Source organism: Sphaeramia orbicularis, chromosome 12 (genome assembly GCF_902148855.1).
Source record: "Sphaeramia orbicularis chromosome 12, fSphaOr1.1, whole genome shotgun sequence".
NCBI lineage: Eukaryota > Metazoa > Chordata > Actinopteri > Kurtiformes > Apogonidae > Sphaeramia > Sphaeramia orbicularis.
Genome location: NC_043968.1, coordinates 29443903 through 29466397, shown reverse-complemented (window position 1 = coordinate 29466397; position 22495 = coordinate 29443903). Strand labels below are relative to the sequence as shown.

Here is a 22495-nt window from a genome sequence, read left to right as displayed (position 1 = left end):
AGGAGGAGACAGACGGAGCAGGGTGAAGACAGAGGATCACTCCTCTGAACAAAACCAGAACCAGGGACTGTTTGGGTTCACTGATCTGGAAGCTTTTACCACAAACAACAGCAACTTATTACTATGGACCATTTTCATGATCTAAATGAAATTACTCTTGAAAATGTTTCATCCTTTCCATCCAAAAATATCCCTCAAACTAGAACCACTGTAGTCCTATTAAAGATAAGGGGATCTGTCTGAGAAAGAAACCAAGTGAATGCACTGACTCTAACTCAAACCTGTGTATTTATTAAAATGTGCTTCAACAGATGGACTCTGTTTTTCCATGCGTTTCTTAAATGTGACCACCTGGTGGCGCACTCCGGCTGCTTCTGTCTCCAGTCGTCGTCTACTCGGTTCAGAAAAACCCGTCAGAGTCAAACCTCTTCTTTTTCTCCAATCTGTGGTCCTACCTACCCGTGTCCTGACGTTCCCCGCGAATTTTATCCACGCTGCTCCGCCACATCCACTCATTTTCCACACCTACTTGACATACTGCGTTTGCGGGGGGGGGAGAAGGCAAAGAAATGCGCATTTGATCACAATATGGATTGGTTCATGTTTTTGGTTTTTTAGAAGATCGGATGGTTTTAAACCCGGGATAACTTTGTTTGAAGACGCAGAGAAGGGGGATAGACAACAATAGATTATAAAACAGTCTGCTGCAGTTCAGCTGCAAGGTGAAAGGAATGAGGATGAGGAGCCGAAGGGAGTCTTTCCTTTTCACTAAACGGACTCATTTTCGGTAATAAACAGACGGAATTACAGCTTTAGGAGTTTATTGTGACTTTTTAGTTGGCACGGTATTATCTCTTAGTATTCTCTGGTAGAAAATGTAAATATACCTGTTTTTTTTAATTTATTTTTTATTATAGACTATTTTAACATGTGCATTTTGTTAATAATTTCTTTTAAGTTGTAAATAATGTGATGCGTTTATTGTGATTTTTCCACAGGATAACTGAATGTTTAGGACTACTGTGTTTATTACAGCCGAATTCTACAGATAACCACCACTTTTTTTTCTGTCTGACGCATTACTATGCATAATATTCAGACTTAGATTATTTTTAAGATGAAAAGTTACACCACATGTTTTTTTTTTTTTTTCTTCTTCTTTTTGGTTCCGGTGATCCGTCGGCTGTGGGTCTGGGGAAATTCACACAGATCTCCACCGTCTTTACCTGCCATATGTCATTGTCTCCGAGGTCATCTGAGGAAAGTAGAGGGTGCTGGGAATGTAGAAAAGGTACGGGAGGTGTTTTCCCCCCTCTTTTCGATGCTCTGGGTGGGGTTTTTGTCTCGCTTTACTGCGGCCACGTTTTACGCGCACGCCATTTTTCTGCGCTTTTACGCACAACGACAGTGAACACACCGAGATCCAGATGGAAACTCAAGTTGGTAAATCTAAATCTAAACTGGACGAAAAGAAGGTGAGAGGCACCCAGGAGCCAGGCGCTGGTTGAGGTAGTAGTTTGTGCTGTTGGTCGGGTTGTCATATTACCCCCTTGTGGAGATGACTGCGCAATCTACTGCCTTGCCGGCGCTGGTGACTTGCGTCTGAGGAAACAAACGGGATCAACGTGAATGTCGGAGGTCACTGCAACTGTCTGTCAACACAATGAACTGAGAGGAGACCAACACGGATGCACCTATTTATCTAGTCATTTATTACAGTAGTTGTGCGTAAATGTAAACTGTGCCAGAAATGATGAAACAACCTGAACCTGAAATATGTCCTGTTTGTGTTCTTTTCCTAAATAAAGTATTTCTTGTATATTTTTTACGCACGTTTGTATTATTTCTCTTCTCTCCTGTCAGGATGTGTGTTCAATTATTACAACTGAATTAACCCTTTCATGCATGAATTATGCGTACCTTAGTCAAGATTTTTTTCTTGCGTGTTCTTATTCTTTTATTCCTCCTTGGGCATGAAAAAACCAATGCAATCGAGTTTTTTTTTTTTTTTCATTGAGTTACAAAAATGTCCGTGCATTGTGTTTTTGAAGTGAAAAAACATGTCTTTAAATCCCAATATCAGAAACTGACATGAAAACAATGAAATAAAAACATTTTTAATGCTGCTAATCTGATGTTTTCTCACATTTTAACATATTCTAATGCTAGTTATTACTCACTTCATGGAGATAATATGCAAAAAAAAAAAAGAAGTCTAACAACTGATTTACACTTAAACATGTTAGTGCAGATCAGGTTTATCAAGAACAGGCAAAGTTACAGTAATGGTATGAATTGTAGTGTATGGGATGATGCATAAGTGTCCACTGTGTTGGCTGATATGGAACTAAAACATCAAAACTCATGAATATACCAGAGTTTTGAATAACTGTCCACTGTAGTGACCAATATGCATGAAAGGGTTAAAACCCTGTCCAGATGGAGGTACTTGGTCCCAAAATGCAAGATAAAATACAACAGAAGCAGTTTTATTCCTAAGATGTAACTAGATACTGTCCACAGGCCTTATTTATTTAATTGAAGCTAATTATCTGGGTTTTTAAACTCTTTGTATCCTTGTTTTGAACTCATTTTTATGCTTTTCATTTTGTGTTGAAGGAGATCTATGGGTTTTTCTGCTCATTTATGTCTGAATGATGAAATGTTAAATATTATGTATGAATGAGAACTGACTGCAGGACAAATGTACCCACGAATAAAGTAGCCTCATGATTTAAGAGTTGATTTTACAAACCAGTCATGACCAAATGTACTGATTTGGCAGTTGTATCAGTGTATAGTAACATTCATCTGTCTCCATTTCCTGTGGTTAATACAATTATAACACAGGAAACCAGTTTGGTATAATGGCTTTCATCCAGGCTAACCCCATCTTCATTTAGAATTGTCTGCATCTCTGTATATTTGAAACACTAGGTGAAATAAAACATTTTCCTTTTGTGATTCCACATAACATGTTTTAGATTCAGTGTGGTTCCACTAATAAATCCCTCTGTTGTTCTTTCAGAGTCTAGTCTTTGTGAGGGCAGTTGCTTGTTTTTTTGCTCCTCCACAGGGGGAAACCAGGAAACACAAACAGCAACAGTATTGATTAGGTTTGCACATCTACTTCTTTTGTTTCTTGCTCTGTCACATTGATTTGGGCTGGTAACTGATTTGCACTGCAAGCGGAAAGATTTGGGGAACTATTGATTTCAGACTTGCATATTGAGCTTCTCGTTACTTCAACTTGACATGCACTTACTCCCTTTTTAATGACGCAAAAACACATCCCTTACACTGATCTTTAACATTTATTTTCTCTTTTCATTTCTGGAAAAGAAACACTGAGGGTAAACATTTTTCTCCAAAGTCAGAGTTGCACAATGAAACATTAAAAATATTCCTTTTTATCTTCTTAAGTTATCTTTTTGTTATACAAAACGTACATTTCACATTCACAAACGGAGAGGTCGAGGGCAGCACAACGGTCACTTAAAAAGGATCCCCCAGTGGGCTCTCATGTCCTCTTTGCTACAGAAAAACCTCTCAGTTCTTGTCCCATATCCAACCTGATGATAAAAGTAGAAAAAAAAACAACAGCAGGGTTGACTTCACAATACGGCGACTTTAAAAAGGGAAACCTGGAGAGCCTGGGCTGAGATGAAAAAGTAAATATTTTAAGAGCTTCCAGATATTACGCATCACCACATGTATTTACAACAGTGGAACTAACACACCCCATGCCTTTAGAAACCCCCTCTCATCCTTTACTTCACTACACATGCTAATAGAACCTGAGTCGATGAGCAGCAGTCGGGTGGCACAATGGGATGAGAAAAATAAATCATGATCATATTTTAACATTCATGTAGGAGAAGAAGGCTTAATGACATAATTAATATCAACATTCAACAGATGCTCTAAAGTCCCGTTCAGTCGCCGTCATGATGCTCGCAGTTCTTAACATTCACTCTCTAAGTCGGATGAAACCTGGGCTGTTTGAAGCTGCACTAGTGAACTGCGATACATGTCAAGACGAAGAAAGTGGAGCCAGAACGGTCAACAATGTAAAATAAAGCCGAAAAAACCATAAGATACTGGATAAATAATCTAAGAGTCAAGTAGCTTATCTAACTAGTACGATTCAACAAATAAAACAGCACGTAATGAATGAATGAACAATGCATTATCAGACAGTATTGTGAAGTAAATATTTCTTTCATGGAATGTACAGGAGGAAAAATGCACCTTATGAACTTCAGGTAAATTACTGCTGCTTGGAGGAATGTTGATAACTGTCCAAACAAAAGTCCAAGCTAAGATGATAAATAGCCCATGTGACATAATGGCACATTATCGTGTGATCTAATGATGGCTTCCTCATCCTGGCACTGAACAATATCCAAACGAGAACAACGTCTTTGGATTCAGGCATTCCTGTGTTCTTCCAGGTAGTTAAATCAAAGATTTCTCCCACTAGAAAGTCAGTCAGTGCTACTTCAGAGCTCTACAATTCACAACAGAGGGAAAAACACAATGCAAACATAAACCCTATGCTATTACTCAGCTGTGCATTAGAGATGTTGATGTCATTCTGCTGACTGTTTTTCTCAGCTTGGAATTAAACTCCAAAGTAAAAACAATCTACTAAATCTTAACTGTGTTGAGCTAAACAGCGTATCCCACACAAACACAAAATGACCCCTTTACTATATGAACACAATGTTCATCAGGTAAAGAAAAAAAAAAAAAAAAAAGATCCTTTTTGGTCCTTTTTCCCAGCGATTCATTTAGTTTTGAATCTTGCGTTTCACTGACTTGTCACTCCTTAACATTAACGTCATTCTTTAACGCTACATCTGGGAAGTCAACAGGTCTAATATCCTAATGTAATAATCCTACAGCAAAAACAACCTATTAAATATATGCAAGGTCTCTGCACATTCATAAAGAAACAACATTAAGACTAGTTTGTTAATACATCACATAAATATAAATTCAGTCCATATAAAACAAACAGCAGTGTAAACTATTGCACCATTGCTCATATTCCCAGGCCTACAATATCTCACTGCATGCACTGACATATCGTTAATAGCTACATCAAAACACAACATTGTTCTTCCCAAATCTGTCCTTCTGAAGCATCTGAAGCTCAGGATACATGCAAAACACATCAAACATGTCAAAGCATAAGAAAGCTAGTGTTTTTTTCTTGGTTCAGTTTGATTATGATTGTATTGTCGTGGTTTTTTTCTACCATATAAATATGAATTGGGTTTGTTCTCCTCCCTGCTGCAGGGAATATTTGCCTCTTCATCATCTCATGGCTCCTTGGTGATGTGGATCAGCTTAAAGTGCAAAGACACTATATCCAAGGCATTTAATTCAGAACTAAAGCTTAAAAAAGTCAAATTCCAAGAGGGATTTTACACTTTTTAGCTGTAGTATCAGATTAAATGACTTGTTGCAGTGACTATTTCTCTTTCCGTGAGGACTTAATATGACTGAAACTCCATCCAGGTATGAGTTTTTTCTAACATGACAGTAAAACTGATTTCTGATCTGCCCTCTTGGTGTTTGGCTGTGAATTATTCCCTTTTTTTCTTTGAAACACCATGATCATCAACTTTCGTTCTGGATTATCTTAGCTCTTAGCAATCAGCAACCTTCAAAACAAAAACATGACGGTCAATGGGAACAGTCATGCAGACCCCAGTCAGAATGGCCTCTGTACGTCCAGTCAGTCTGTTTGTTGTTCTGGAGGTAGCTTCTCCAGCAAGTGAGTCCTTCAAAGCCACACTGTGGCAAAACAGAAAAAGCAGCTGACCCACCAGCTCAGCCCACGGTTCACGAGACAGAGGAGGTATTATTTTTTGTTTTATAAACAAGTGGACTGTACAGTACAGAGGGAAGAGCAGGGACAGAGGAAAGCTCAGTATTGTACAGCTCTGAAAGAGGTCAGGAGAAAGACTTCTTCTGTTTGGAAGAGCCTCCGCCCTTTTCAACTTTCAAGTCTCTGTAGAAGTTCAGGAGAAGGCCACCTTATCATCCTGGGGAGTTGCAATCTCTATCAACATTAACCCCAACCTTTGATCAATATGTCACTGACAGAAACACTTGAGGATACAGAAGGAAGAAGAGACCACATGTCTACTCTTTACGTTGGGGGTTTTCTGATGCAAAGTGGTGACTGTTGTTTCCTGGAGCGGCCAAGTTTGGTGACTGACCACTCCTGAACTTCTACAAAGACATGAACTGACGGTTAAACTAAACTTTTGTCTGAGGAAGAAATGAGAAAGAACTAAAAAAACAAAAACAGTCTCGGAGATCAGGATTGACCTGATCGATGCTTTTGCTATCAAGTCCTTAGCCTGTTGATTCTTTGTCAGAATCCTCAGGGCTGACGGTTTCCATACATCAGAGGTATGATGAAGACAGAGATATCATCTCCGGAGCCCAGACGCTCATTTGTGATCCTCCAGCCTCGGTCCCTCAGGACCCCACGTGCTCGCATCACCAGGTCCTGAGCTGCCATTGTATACCTGGATAAAGATTGGACAGTAAACACCCAGGTCAGACTTGACCTACAGAGAGATGACTTCCTCTGCACTGGTGAGTCAAACTATTTAGCACCAAGTTTTCATTGTAGTCAAAAGAAAAGCAGAAAAGAGAAAACAAATCATCACACCTGTGCAGATCATCAGGGTCACAGTTGGCTAGGAAGGTGGTGACAGACTCAGCGACCTCCTGGTTGGAGAGGACGTCCCACAGACCATCAGTCCCCATTACTAGAACATCATCAGCTCCATGCTCATACTGCGTCAGGTTATACACCTTTACCTACGAGACAAAACACAAAACATCAGAACATTCAGTTTTTCCATCGACATCCTACTGATTATTCATCTTCTCAAATTTAAGTACCAGTATTTTGGTGTATCTTTATCTTTTAATGAATAAATTGGCCTGTAAATCCATACAGTTCAGGCAATTTTTCTGTGTATTGACTCAAGTTTACTAACTCATGTTCTTACCACTGAATTCTGTTGTTATTGAAATAATTAAAACAAAAAAAATCAACCAGTGTACCAACAAGTGTATTATCTAAGAACATTGACGTATGTTATACATCATATAGATACTGATTGTAAAGGTTTTCTGTTTTTCCTCACAGACTACAGGTGCTTTCACACCTACCTAAGACTTTTTGGACAGTTAATCCAAACTAGATTTGCAGGTTGAAACCTCCCCCTGACCACGGTGCAGAATAAACAGCCTGATCAATGGTCTGAACCAATGAGGTGGTCTTGTTGCAGACCAACTGGAATGAGAGTTCGGTTACATCTTTGAATGGATACGACTTAAAAGCAATTTCAGAAAGTCATGTAATAAACAAATGACAAGAAACAACCTGTCTACAAATCAATCAATGTCAAGCATAACTAACTGGATCAAATGTGTACAATTAAAAAAATTCACCTTGGTTCAGACTTTAAGGTGTGACAGCACCTGATACAGTATACATCCATTGTATTTCAGCTAAACTGTTATCTACTCTGACGTATCCCTCCCACAGAAAAGTTCATGGCATTTCCTTAACTTAAGCTGTATTTTTTTAAAACAGACTTCAGTCACCTAGAGTTTCACAAGAAAACACATGAGAGACTTTGGTGAGAGGTGAGAGTTGTGTTAGTAAGAAAGAGACAGAGTGCTGAGAGGAGTTTTCCAAATGAACCCGCCATGAACCTGGGTATTAATGAATTAAAGATCAAGAATAGAGCTGAGGGAGGAAAAATGCAAAACTCTATAAGACAAACTACATCAGGAGATGAAAGCACTCTGAAAGCAGGGCCAGACAGACAGACAGACAGACAGACAGACAGACAGGTGAGCTCAAGTTCTCCTACAGCTAGAGACGTTTTTCAGGCAGAGACGCAGCAAGATACTACTTCAGTGACTGTATCGCAGATATGACAGGGTTCGTCATGTGATGTTATAGCTTCACCAATCCTTGTACACAGACGCAGCAAGGTAAGAAATAGAGCTGAGAAAACAAGACGGAGTGAGGAAAGATATGTGGTGGTCCTCTTCTGAGCAGCATCTGATTCAGATTTAGAGATCACTGTGTTGACACTGTCACCTACAAGAACAAATTACTGTCGGAGGCTTAATGGGTTTAAGGTGATAGATGGTGACATGCTCAGCCAGAATTTTTATCGTTAGAAAGTCAAGCATGATAAAATGCAGTGCAAGCAAACTGCATTCGTCTGTATCTTCAGACTTCTGTCAGATTTTTTTCTGGTGGTTATGCCCCTTCAGAGAGTCAGTGTAAGATATTTTTCTTATGTTTGTTGGGTGTAAATCAATAAGTCTTACCTCAGGGCAACAGGACAGGAATGGTTTGATGTAGATGTTAGAGTCATGAACTTTAAGGTCATGGTCACCAAGCCCACGGGTCACCCCGATGGTTGCCAGCACTCGTGCCTGCGAAAAACATGCTGCTGTAAATCTCCCACGCAAATGAACAGACTTTGAGCAAAAATAGATGTAAAAGCTGCCAATAGTCAGTGGTTACTACTGAAAACCTTCAGCTAGCGTTCACTGAGCATATGGTCAATATGATGGCTTCGTATTTACTACACTTGAGTCATGATGACAGCGGTTCGTCCTGCTGCTTTTCAGACAGAATCTTCAACATGAGTATGCACTGAATCCTGCAGTATTTGTTTACATGAACTGTGTAAAGTACATAATATTTCATTAGGTGGTGTGCTACACAGGGAAATGAAGATGTCATTTTGGGATATTGCTGGTGCAGTTGCATCCAATGCAAATCTTCAGCTGTTGAAAACATCAGCAGATGTCAGGTAAGATAAATTGCAAGATAAAAGGTAAAGGTTTAATTTAACCGAAATATATGCATAGCAGAAGATAATCAAATATGAGGTGTGAAGGTGTGGCTGAAGTGTAGTGATGTGTGTAAATGTTGGAAGTGTGGGAAATAAACAAAAGGAGAATTTAAGAAAACCAATACCAGCCCATCAAACATGGTGTCTGGAAGGAGAACGAAAGCGAGCAACGAACCACCTTTATAAACTGGAAGACATCTAGCCCAGGTGTCATCTACAGGCAGGGATCAGCCCATCCCACAACTGGCTGCTAAGCAACCGATAATGCACCCCAACAGGGTTTGACATGTGAGTAAAAGCTCCAGTTTTTCAGTACATATTTTGTTCGATATACTACTATACTACTTCCTCCCCCGTGTTGCCTTGGGCTTGCTCCTGGACTATCTGTTGGTTTCCTTCTCAGTATAGTCTCTGGAAGGCCTTGATCTGAATTTGTGAAGTGCATTGAGATAATGACTGGTGCTATATAAATAAAACTGAATTGAAGAGAAATCTATAACTCAACTGCATGCCACAAATATCACAATATGTGACCCAGTTTAAGGGTGTAAAAAGTAAGAGCTTTAACAGAGTTGGTGTTCAGTTCCTTTAATTATTGAATTCTTGCGGTATTTCCACTCTTTCATCCCAATATGAAGCATTTTCAATGTGTCCATTCTTTGAATTGAAGGCCTATTCTGAGGCAACAATGGCACAATGTGTGGGCAGATTCTACTTTCTTTCCTGATGGGTATTTTCATTGTGTCTCTTTTTGCACCAAACAGAAAATTATGTAACAATCAGACGCGGAGAATTCGAAGCATTCTGTGTAATTTATTTGCTGGAGTGTTTTAAGTTTCAGTCTCTTCTTTCCCACCTCTCCCCTGCTGTCTCAGTGGGGATTAACTTTGCTTCTCAGAGAGATGGCTGTCGTGTGTGTGTCTGTATGAAATGTCTCTTTGTGTGGTGTTTGTGTCTTTCCGAATGCCTGTGTGTGTGTTAGATGTAGCTGTGCTGCTGGAGTGAAACAGATGGACCGTCTCCTTTTCTCTAGTGTGTGACACTGGACACACACACAAGCACAGTGTGCTTCTCACACATCAGAGAGCAAGTGTTCGCCCACTCTCTGGGTGGTTGGCAGGCACAGAGTGTGTGTGTGTCTGTCAGATTGACAATGTTAGAACAAGTGATTTACGGTTTTCTCTGCACTTCTGAATCCCAGAGTAGCTGTGCAGGGTTTGGAGTGGATACACACACTCTTACCTTCTTTCCTTCACCGTATATTAGTGGAAACTTGAGATCTTCATCCTCGATGGTCTTGTATGCCCTGTGTTTGAGTAAGGAAAGGAAGAGCAGACAGAGGCTGTGAATAAATCTTTTTCTGTCTGTCTGACTCACTCTAGAGATGTAAAGGTGTGAGATGAAAAAGGAACAGGAAAGACTTGAAAAGGAAACCTTGGAAATCTCTTTTCACTGTCCTGTTTTTTTTTTACACTTTCCTTGTGTAACAGTGACCCTCCAGAACAAAACTGGTTCTTCAAGAGATACAAACCTCCCAGTCGTTACCCATCCAGACCAAACACAAAAATATCTCCGGCATGCTGAGTGAAGCACAGACTAGAACAGCCCTGATGCTTTTCAGCCGTACAGGAGCAACAACAGCCAAAATTTCATCATCTAACCTCTGCATCTTTAATTTGCAAAAGTGACAGTAACATGGAAGCTCTGTGACATCAGATTAATTACTCCCTTTGACAACATTTAGCCCTTATGCTGTCAACAACTGGAACAAACTACTAATAGAGTTGAGATTCTTCCCAAATGCAGATATTTTTAATCCATGTTGAAAACGTGTGTCTATGAATGAGCTGTATAACTTACACTCTACTCTTATTGTAGTATAAGTACAATCCATTCTATTGACTATGCAAGTCTGGAGGACTGGATATTCTTTTAATAATTTTAATATAAATTTTAGAAAAATATTGTATTCCTTTCTATTATGATTTTGTGTTCTGTATTTTTTTTATATCATTTTCGCTTTTCATTGCATTTATTCATTTTTTGACAGTTCTAGTTCAGTTATCTGTGCATCAACTGCATCCATGTGTCTCCCCCTACTTCCCCCCTTCTCCCCTGGTCTCTCTTTATCTCTATCGCTCTCTCTTCTTTCTCCTCCTTTACCTTCTACCTCTAAGCCCAACTGGTCAAAGCAGACGTCCATCCTCCAGGAGTCAGGGTCTGCCCCAGGTTTCTGTCTGTTAAAAGGAAGTTTTTCCTTCCGCTGTCACCAGTCACCAGTGTTTGCTCCTGGAGGATTCTGTTGGGTTTCTGTAAATTGGCTTAGAGTCTGGTTTCGACCAACTCGATATGTAAAGTGTCATGAGATAACTTTTGTTATGATTTGGCACTATATAAATTAAATTTGAATTTAAATTTGAATCATTTTCTTTGTATTTATTTCTCTCTGGATGTTCCTTTTATTGATATTTGTGTATGGAATGCGCTATATTAATAAATTAGCTTTGCCTTCATGTAATGTAATGTCAAATTTTAAGTTTTTTTCTGCATGAATCTAGTGTTTCTTTTCCTGATTATTCTGGCTCTCTCTTCATGCCCATTCCATTGTGCTAAAAATTAAAGTGGGAAAAAGTGGCACTGCCATTCTTTGCCATTTGATTTAGCTTCTATCTCATACCAAGCGTTTGTCTCTGGAGTGTAATAACACATAAAAAATTTAGCCAGAGAAAGCAAGAGGGAGGGAATTTCAGAGTGCATGAGCTAACAACAAAAAAACAAGTTGAGAAGTGCACAAATGGAAGCAGAAGATCTGGAAACACACTTAGAAAATGCAGCTTTGATGTCAGACTGAGAGACTCCACGGCTGACGCGGATGTACTTAAACCAGTTAGATTAGACTTGGCGTCGCCAGTCAGTGGAGACTATCAACAACTTCAAACGCCTTCATATCTGACCAGGGTTTGCTCCGCCTGTCAGCCCAGGTCTCTCTCTCTGCCCATCTGTCTGTCTAAAAATCCAAGACGTGTACTTTTCCTGACCCAGTTGCTATACTCTCTCTCTTTCAGCCTGGCTTTCCTCCTCTGCCTTTGTGTCGGAGAAGCAGAGATACGACGTCTTCATCCGCCAGCCAGCCCGCCTCACATCTGCACATCACACTTTGCACCTCTAGAGCGAGACAACAGTGACTCACACTGCGCTAATTCACCCTCACACTGCGTTCGAGTGACGCAATGTAGTCATTCAAACATATTTAAATGGTGATTAATCAATTTAAAATAATCAACACGATGCTAAATGATTTTCTATTTGGTGTTTTAGGTCAAAGATGAGTTTAGCTGCTTTTCTCTGTTTCCTGTAAGTAACCTGAATAAATATGCTCAGCAGTAACAGTAGTAATGTTTGATGACATTCTGCTTACTCTTTGCACACCTCATTTCATTTAAATAAATATTTGACACCTAAGTTCATGGAGGAAGCTACATAACATTTAAAAATTGTGAATATTAAATGCATATCTGTGAAAAGGGTGTTCTTAGTCTGAAATTGTGCATTTCTAAAAAAAAAAAAAAAAAAAAAAAAAAAAAACCCTAGTTCATGCTACAGAGGTTTGGTTGTTTCTTGTTAATTATATTTGTGTATTTGTTTTGGTTTAATATATTCCCTGCACTGGTAACATAGTAAAACCCTGTCAGTGTAACCGGGCAAAATGTATGGTGGAATGCATAGAACCACGAAGTCCCGGGCATAATTTTATTTGTGTACTTTGAAAGGAATGGTCATTCCCTAATTTGATTTAAAGTAAAAGAATGAGGATGTCTTTATCTCTCTCTCTTTTTTTTTTTTTTCTTCCTATATTTTCTATTTTTTGATTGTCATGTTTAATTTAAAGATATTACATTTGGAGGAGAGTGGAAAGAGATGGGAAAAAAAAAAAAAAAAAACAAACTCAGCCATTATGTACCAGCTGTATGTGGAATGTATTTTATAATGTTCAATAAAAAGATAATTAAAAAAAAAAAAGAATATTAAATGCATTTCTACGAAAAGGGCATTCTTAGTCCAATATTGCGCATGCACAGTTGTTGACATTTTTCAAAGAACACACCGAGATACAGACAATTTAAATCTAGTCGTTCAAACATATTTAAATTGTGATTAATCAGTTTAAAATAATCAACACGATGCTAAACGATTTTCTATTGGGTGTTTCAGGTCAAAGATGAGTATAGCTGCTTTTCTCGGTTTCGAGTAAGTAACCTGAATAAATATGCTCAGCAGTAACAGTAGTAATGTTTGATGACACTCTGCTTACTCTTTGCACACCTCACTTCATTTAAATAAATATTTGACACCTAAGTTCATGGAGGAAGCAAGGTAACATTTAAAAATTGTGAATATTAAATGCATTTCTACGAAAAGGGCATTCTCAGTCCGATATTGCGCGTGCACAGTTGTTGACATTTTTCAAAGAACAAACCGAGATACAGACAAAATTTAAATGTAGTCGTTCAAACCTATTTAAATGGTGATTAATCAGTTTAAAATAATCAACATGATGCTAAACGATTTTCTATTGGGTGTTTTAGGTCAAAGATGAGTATAGCTGCTTTTCTCGGTTTCTTGTAAGTAATGAATAAATATGCTCAGCAGTAACAGTAGTAATGTTTGATGACACTCTGCTTACTCTTTGCACACCTCATTTCATTTAAATAAATATTTGACACCTAAGTTCATAGAGGAAGCTAGATAACATTTAAAAATTGTGAATATTAAATGCATATCTATGAAAAGGGTGTTTGTAGTCTGATATTGTGCTTGCACAGTTGTTGACATTTTTCTAAGAACACATTGAGATACAGACAAAATCTAAATCAAATACATGTAAATGGTGATTAATCAATTTAAAAGAATCAACATAATGCTAAATGATTTTCTATTGGGTGTTTTAGGTCAAAGATGAGTTTAGCTGCTTTTCTCTGTTTCTTGTAAGTAACCTGAATAAATATGCTCAGCAGTAACAGTAGTAATGTTTGATGACACTCTGCTTACTCTTTGCACACCTCATTTCATTTAAATAAATATTTGACACCTAAGTTCATGGAGGAAGCTACATAACATTTAAAAATTGTGAATATTAAATGCATTTCTACGAAAAGAGCATTCTTAGTCCCATATTGCGCGTGCACAGTTGTTGACATTTTTCAAAGAACACACCGAGATACAGACAAGATTTAAATATAGTCGTTCAAACATATTTAAATTGTGATTAATCAGTTTAAAATAATCAACACGATGCTAAACGATTTTCTATTGGGTGTTTCAGGTCAAAGATGAGTTTAGCTGCTTTTCTTGGTTTCCTGTAAGTAACCTGAATAAATATGCTCAGCAGTAACAGTAGTAATGTTTGATGACACTCTGCTTACTCTTTGCACACCTCACTTCATTTAAATAAATATTTGACACCTAAGTTCATAGAGGAAGCTAGATAACATTTAAAAATTGTGAATATTAAATGCATATCTATGAAAAGGGTGTTTTTAGTCTGATATTGTGCTTGCACAGTTGTTGACATTTTTCTAAGAACACATTGAGATACAGACAAAATCTAAATCAAATACATGTAAATGGTGATTAATCAATTTAAAAGAATCAACATAATGCTAAACGATTTTCTATTGGGTGTTTTAGGTTAAAGATGAGTTTAGCTGCTTTTCTCTGTTTCTTGTAAGTAATGAATAAATATGCTCAGCAGTAACAGTAGTAATGTTTGATGACACTCTGCTTACTCTTTGCACACCTCATTTCATTTAAATAAATATTTGACACCTAAGTTCATGGAGGAAGCTACATAACATTTAAAAATTGTGAATATTAAATGCATTTCTACGAAAAGAGCCTTCTTAGTCCGATATTGCGCGTGCACAGTTGTTGACATTTTTCAAAGAACACACCGAGATACAGACAAGATTTAAATACAGTCGTTCGAACATATTTAAATTGTGATTAATCAGTTTAAAATAATCAACACAATGCTAAACGATTTTCTATTGGGTGTTTCAGGTCAAAGATGAGTTTAGCTGCTTTTCTCGGTTTCCTGTAAGTAACCTGAATAAATATGCTCAGCAGTAACAGTAGTAATGTTTGATGACACTCTGCTTATTCTTTGCACACCTCACTTCATCTAAATAAATATTTGACACCTAAGTTCATGGAGGAAGCTAGAAAATATTTAAAAATTGTGATTATTAAATGCATATCTATGAAAAGGGCATTTTTAGTCTGATATTGCGCGTGCACAGTTGTTGACATTTTTCTAAGAACACACAGAGATACAGATAAAATGTAAACCTGCCTCCTTGACATTGCTCATACCGATCCTGATAGAGATGTATCATTACTGGATGCTGTGGCGCATCACTCTGCTTGTGAGCTGGTGGGCTTATGGTGAAATATACATCACACAGCACAATGCACAGGCAGAACAGTATGTGCCAGTGCAAGTCGGTGAGTGTCTCTAAAAGCACACCTCATTACGAGTTTCCACTGCAGCCCCAGTCAAACAGCATGGTGCCTGGCTAACCCACAGAACAGTGAGCATTCAGGACCATCTCTGCTGTATCATTATATCATATCAGCTTTGGCTGCTCCCTCATTAGCTCTCTCCTGGTCTCTTCAGCTTTCACCGTATAGAGCAGAGTTAGCAGCAGTAAAGAAGAGAAAAGGAGACAATCACCAAGTGGTGGAGGCAGAGAGTATTGTTTTAACCTTTTATAGATTTCTATTATTTTCCTGATGTCAGGGAGGGATTTGGCAGGTGTAAATCAGTGGTTTTTTTTATACAGAATAGCAAACAATGAGTCAACAGAGACAACAGAGAGGAGATGACTTACCATCCGTTCATGGTGAAGTCTCTATAGAGCATCCTTTTGCCCACCTCCTTCCTCTGAACTCTCCGGGGGAATTCCAGGTGCGTGAACTCGTTTCCTAACAGTTGAGGTTGCATGAAACCCTGCAAAATGACCAGTGAGGCTCATCAAGCTGGGGTATCTGATGCAGAATTATCACCACATATGATATGTACACACATTGCAGCTAATAAGTACTCACATTTATTTAATAGATTTATAAATCTTCAACTAGATAGTCCCTGTGAAGTGAATGTATTGTAATGTACAGGCAGTGTTTTGATTTTTGATTTGATTTTGATCTAGTGATTTATTCCGAACATGCAATGAAATTTAACATATATGCGAATTAGCAAAACATACATAATAACACAAATATCAAGAATCATAACAATCTTAGACAGAAGAACAGCACAATAGTTCCATTTACATGCCTGAAGTAGATCTAGTAGCTTGGAGACAAATATTCCTTTTGAATAAAACCCATTCTCTCAGAATTTCACATTTTTGGCTTAATTTTTCTTTATTAGTGACAAATTGGGCAAAGTTTCGATATTTTTATTCTGGAGGCATTTTACTTTTAGACAAGTGTTACTGAATTTTTTTTTTTTTTTTTACATACAGTAATTGTTCAGCGAATACAAATAATGACAAATTCTGGTCTTAAGTTCCTTCATCAAAAGGTGAGTCTTAACTTTCTAATTCAAAACTCCAAAACATTCACCTTACTATTGATACAATTAAGACAGTCATCCATTTCATCTTCACATTAGAAAAGCTACAACACTCACACTATCATTAATTATTTCTTTAAAAAAGGGTGTTTTTAGTTGCTCAGTGAGTAACTGACTTATCATTTTAGATCTAATTGCACTTACTGGTAGAAAAAAAAATGTGTAATGACACTTGTTTCTCTTTCAAACACATTTGTGTTGTCTTGTTACTTATTATATCAATTTATGCATGAAATCAAAGGGAAACTTGGACTTTTGAATCACTGTTTGCTGCCTCTGACAATAAAAGCTGACACCAGCTGGCACACTTGTTGACCATTGTCTCATTGGCAGATTTTTCCTGCTGCAAACCCTTCTATAGGAAATAGATGGAATTATTTCAAATGAATGAAACCCAAAACTCTCTTACCAGGAACTGTAGTCGCTGTCGCTCTGACTCTGGTGTGAACTCTGTTGACATTGGAATGATCTCATTGTTTCTAATAATAATACCCCTGTAAAGAGGACAAAAGGAGAATAAAGGACTAGTAAACAGTCTCTTACATCCAACAGAACAGATCCATTTGCTGCTGCAGCTTGCTGATGTGCTGTGAGCATACATCTTTTGGGTCTCTGGGGTCCCTTCAGTGTAATTATCCCTCTCCTTCATGGCCCTTTTCATTTAACGGATGACACACAAGAACACACACCTGCTGTCGCCTGCATTGCCAACATATAGTTTTCCGAGCAGGTAAACCACAGTGAGAGCTGTGCATCCTCCTGTGATGTTATAGACGTGCTTCTCCCTTTCAATCTGGGCGTCCTACAAGAAACACACACAAAAAAACATTAACCACCACCTCATCTACCAGCAGCCCAGCAGACAGCTCTTCTGTGCACTTTTCTATTTCATGACAAGTATTATGTCTGTGCTTTCATTTGTCCCACATCTTTAATGAGAGGCAAATTATCACCTTTTCTCCACCTCAGAAATCCTGCAGTTAGAGCTGCGGCTTTATGCTGCAGGCTTCAGAAAGTGGACTGCTTCCTGTAGAGGTCACAGTTTTACCAGTTCAGTGACAGTGACTGACAAAGATCTGTTGGATCAAATGTACGGGGGCTTCTTTGTGCTGGGATAAGAGAGGTGGGCGGTGGATCTAAAGATTTTTCACACTGACTCTTTTTCAGGGAGCAAAATGTAGACTGTAAACCACTGCCATCTAGTGGCGATCATGTAGTTTGGCATACCAAAACAGTGAGTATGTTTACATGAATACTATTATTCCACTGTTATCCTGAGTATGAGAATTATGTAAGTATGACGGCCTATTCTGTTCAGGGCTTTTTCCAAGTAAAGCATATGGAATAGGCTGATATTGTTCCTGATTCTAATTAATTCATCTAATTACTTAGAATCAGGACATGTTACGAGGACATGTATCATCAGTGCTGGATGTTGTACACACAAGCAAACGTACTGTAACGGAAATTTTTGTCTTTTTCTGTACGGGTGAAACTGACTCTGTTTAGAGCATACTGCACCCCTCTGTACGCAGCACATTTGTGGGTGAATGATAAAAAGGCCAGCTTCCACAGACTGACAGTGGTATACAATGATGCTTGAAGACTCTTATTAAAAAAGCCCAGATGGACTAGTGCCAGTGAACTGTTTATGTTTAATCATGTAAATTCATTGAGTGCTGTGTTGAGAAATCTGATGTTTAAATTTATGTGTCGCCTGAATCATTCAGAAAATACTGTAATTTTATTGCTGATCAATCTTTCATATAGTGCTGTACATTACACACGTTTGTTCTGGAAACACTGGTATGACTGCCTCTTGAAAATATAGAGGTTTTTTCTTTTTGTGTTTGTATTTATCTGTTTGCTTTTAATGTGGAACATGAGTCTGAAATAAAGCGTATCTATCTATCTATCTATCTATCTATCTATCTATCTATCTATCTATCTATCTATCTATCTATCTATCTATCTATCTATCTATCTATCTATCTATCTATCTATCTATCTATCTATCTATCTATCTATCTATCTATCTATCTATCTATCTATTTAATTTGCATGTTTTACTGCCGGTTGTGACTCATGGCCCCTGTTTACACTCAGCTGGAAAAAGACAAAAGATCCTTTTTGGTAAAGAGGGATCGCCCCCCCCCAAAAAAAAAAAAAAAAAAAAAAAAAAAAAGGGACATTTCTGATTGGAAGGAGAATAATAATGACAGAGAATATCAGGATACAGATATGAGTGACTATTGAAAAGCTGACCTTTCCAAAAAGCTTTTGAAGGAACAAAAGAGGAAGGCTGAGTTTACATAACGGAATGTCTGCCACCAGTGCAAAACTTTGAATATATATATTTAATGGTGTGAGCAGGGCTCGTGTAAACAGCAATATTAGAGAAGTGTCCATTTTCATTAGCTATGTAAAAATGTATTTAGGAATGTTTGTCTTTTCCAGAATAAGGGCAAAAACAAAGATTTTTGTGCATGTAAACAGTCCATGTTTAAAGCCTTCTATAACTATGTTTTTGCATCTGTTAGATATGGATTTAATCTAAATTACATACATTTCATTAAATGTATGGATAATGAACAGCAAAAATATGAAATGGATACTCTCAACAAAAAGGCCTATGTAGATACTTTTCCTGGTCAAAGCAGACAGACTAAATGTTTCTGAGAAAATTAATTTGTAGGGCTGGGTATCATGGCCAATTTCCATAATCCATTCAATTTTGATTCATAAGGTTCTGAATCAATTAATCACGGTTCAATTCGATCCAGTATCGATTCAATTCAGTATTAATTGATTGATTCAGATTAATTCAGTGATACCAAAGTACAATTTTGCGTTATAACCTGATTATTTGACTATTGCAGTCATGCAACACATCAATACTGGTATCAGTATTGATATTAGAAAGGAAATAATTTCAGCAGTAAATAGATGAATCTGCTCTTAAAGGATGAACGGGACACAAACATTGCCATGTTTCTACAATGGCTGAGAACAGACTTCTTTGTCATCTTTGTTCTGTTTTATGGCTGGTGGCTTCTACTCACTGAAGGGGGGTGGGGGTAGTGTAGTGGTGGGTCATTGTTGCTTTACTATTCCTCGAACTCCATACTCAGCCATAGGTGATAGTATGGATTCAAGTTAATATTCCTAGAACGACCAGCTTCTGCGACTCGCCTCAGAGAACCTCTGGGCGGCCAGTTCCTTCACACTGCGGGTTCGAGTTTGAGGCCGGGAGGACCTCCCGCAGAAGGGTTTTCCCCAACCTTTATCCGCACCCCTCCTGCACTGGAAAGTGTCACAAGTGAAATCGAGACGCCACGTCTTCCCCAGGGGTTCACAAGACGGAGCCGGCTGCGCTTCCGCGTACTCCTGGTCCTGCTCTGAAAAATCGATCTCCTCCACTATTAATTGATTACGCAAAATTAAAATGAAATTGATCTAAGATCGATCAAATCGATTTTTTTACCCAGCCCTATTAGTTTGTGTCAGTGATGTACAGGGTTCCTACAGGTTTCTACAAGTTAAACTTAAGACTTTTTTAAGACATTTTAAAGACTACTTAGAACAGAATTTGGTGCCCATTTCACAGCCACACTAGCTAGAATTTAGGAAAATGTATTTATTTACTTCAATGCCTGGGCAGCAAAGTTAGTGATAACTGGTTTATAATTTCAATATAAATAGTCAAGTTAAACTGAGTAGACTAGTGTTACTTTCTTTGCATCTTGGACATTTCCCAGACACATTTAAACACAATCCAGTGAACAAATTTATGGCAATAACTTAAGACCTACCATGTCAAATGTAATACCTTTCAAAGACTTTTTAAGGTATTACATGCTGATTTGTAAATTCAAGACTTTTAAGACTTTTTAAGTACATGCAGGAACCCTGGATGTAACAAGGTAATGATCCAAACTGTTATTAATCTCTTCTGTTTTTGCTGTGCTGTTAAAAAGGTCAATATGTGTCAAAATACAGTAACTCAGGGTGTTTTTAATCAATTTGAAACAGTGTAGAGAACTGAGTAAAAATGCTGATGATGGGATGTTGACATGGCTGAACACACACACAAAGGCAGCCTCACAGACAGTGTCTCTGGGGACGACTTCGAGTACCGACTCATGCCTCTAGTGAGTGTCAGAGCTCTCAGCACTGATCAGGATGAATGTACGCATGTGGACTCAAACCGATGTCTGTCTCACCATGTCTTTGAAGGCGTTCTCTATGGCTCCTATCACCAGGCTCTCATGCTGGATCCTTTTCTCTGTGAAAAAGCGTGGTGGAGGTGGGGTGCTGCACGGGGACCCCGGCGCACCTGCTGCTCCGCGAAGCGAAGCAGCACGGGTCAATGTGGGGCGGTGAGGCCCGGGGGTGTTTCCCTGGAGGTAGGGGTTGTTGTCAGGTTCCTCCCCAAGGACGGTGGGTGGTGGGGAGGCCAAGTTGCGAAGGATCTCGATGACGGCCTGGAGTTGGCAGGCGATGTGGTGCTGAAGCAGGCGGGAGGCGACCACTGCTGCACCCGAACCAGCGTGACCGTCGAACAAGGCCCAGTAGTGGAACACCAGCCCCTCACTGTCCTGAAGACACACGAACAGAGATTTGGATTTCAGCTTTAGCTTTAGTTTCACATCAAGCAGTCAGCGTACAACAGGGTATCTGCATATTTAATTACTTTAAATTACACTAAGCAACTTCAAAAATGCACATTTAAAAATTTGCTAGAACTGTCGAGATGTACTCAAACAGCTTCTCAGACACAGAGTATACTGTTGGTCTGCCTGACTGATTGTGCTTTTTCTCAACCACAGACCAATTTATGAAAGTTGTACTCACAAGTGTACAAACTGGGTAGGAGAGTGAAAAACTAGGACGGGCTAAATTGTTAACCCAAAATGCGTAGGCTTTGTACACATGTGGCCCTCCCTATAAAAACCCTGAAGTAAAAATGGGGAAAATGTCAGGAGCAAAAACGCCACGCTTGAGTGCAGCCAACTGTGGCAGTTGGACTCAGGATGCTGTGTGCAGGAATGATGCAGACGGACGCTGCACGTCACTTCGGTGTCCATCACTCCACCATTCAAAATGTTCTGTGTATGTCTCCCAGAATGTGTGCAATAAGAACTATAACTATAATTGGAAATATAGCCAATGAATTCAAAGTAAAACATTCAGGAATTTCATTGTGCATTTTTAAAGTTACTTAGCGTGTTTTTTAAAACCACTAAAAAGAAAAAAACTATAGCAACAACCAGCAAAATAAACAGACAAGACAACAGGAAACATTTACTGAAAATAGTGTGGATGTCATTGTTTGCAGAGCATGAGTTGTTCAACTTGTTTTAAAACCTCCATTCCTTCTTCCCTCAACGTGGCAGTTGGAGAAAGAACACAGAATTCTTTATGACTGAAAGGGAGGGGCTTTGTAGAAAAAAAAAAGATCTATAGACATACATAAAACTGCAAATGGTAATCGTCGAGGTAGATAAAGCAACATCAAAAGTGATCAAAACATAGATGCACTTGTTCATCGTGCCCCAAATCAAAATGAATGCCTCCGCTCCTGCAGACAGTTTCCAGATGTAGTAACAGAGCGATATTAAAATCTTCAATGGCACAATCTGGACAAAAAAATTGTTTTTATTTTCTCAGGTAACACTTACATCCTGTTTTACTTCTTCTCATTTCTAAGCTCTTCACAAAACAGTGCTCTATTTACAGAAACTGGGCTGTCTCCCTGGAGCCATTACAGACTATTGTTGAGTGTTGAGACTCAAAGACATCTGTCTGAACCTAAACCACACCCACATGATAGACAAATATGTTCCATTTGAATTGGAAGGAGCATTTCCCATCATAGATGACTCAAACTGTGCCTCGAAGCTTTTCAAAGGTTAAAATACGAGACATTTACAGTAGAAAA

At 38.5% G+C, this 22495-nt stretch overlaps 1 protein-coding gene across 1 annotated transcript in view; it reads right to left on the bottom strand.

Annotated features, from left to right (window-relative positions):
* Positions 1-3295: 3295 nt before the first annotated feature.
* The window catches only part of LOC115429604 (protein phosphatase 1H-like), a 30942-nt gene continuing 11742 nt past the window's right edge, over positions 3296-22495 (bottom strand). The window contains exons 3-10 of the mRNA XM_030149199.1: positions 20778-21152; positions 17244-17356; positions 16964-17048; positions 15806-15924; positions 10158-10221; positions 8383-8490; positions 6695-6846; positions 3296-6548 (exon numbers count right to left, since the gene is read on the bottom strand). Coding sequence (XP_030005059.1) covers positions 6401-6548; positions 6695-6846; positions 8383-8490; positions 10158-10221; positions 15806-15924; positions 16964-17048; positions 17244-17356; positions 20778-21152 — 1164 coding nt within the window. The 3' untranslated portion in view covers positions 3296-6400. The remainder of the gene's footprint in view (positions 6549-6694; positions 6847-8382; positions 8491-10157; positions 10222-15805; positions 15925-16963; positions 17049-17243; positions 17357-20777; positions 21153-22495) is intronic.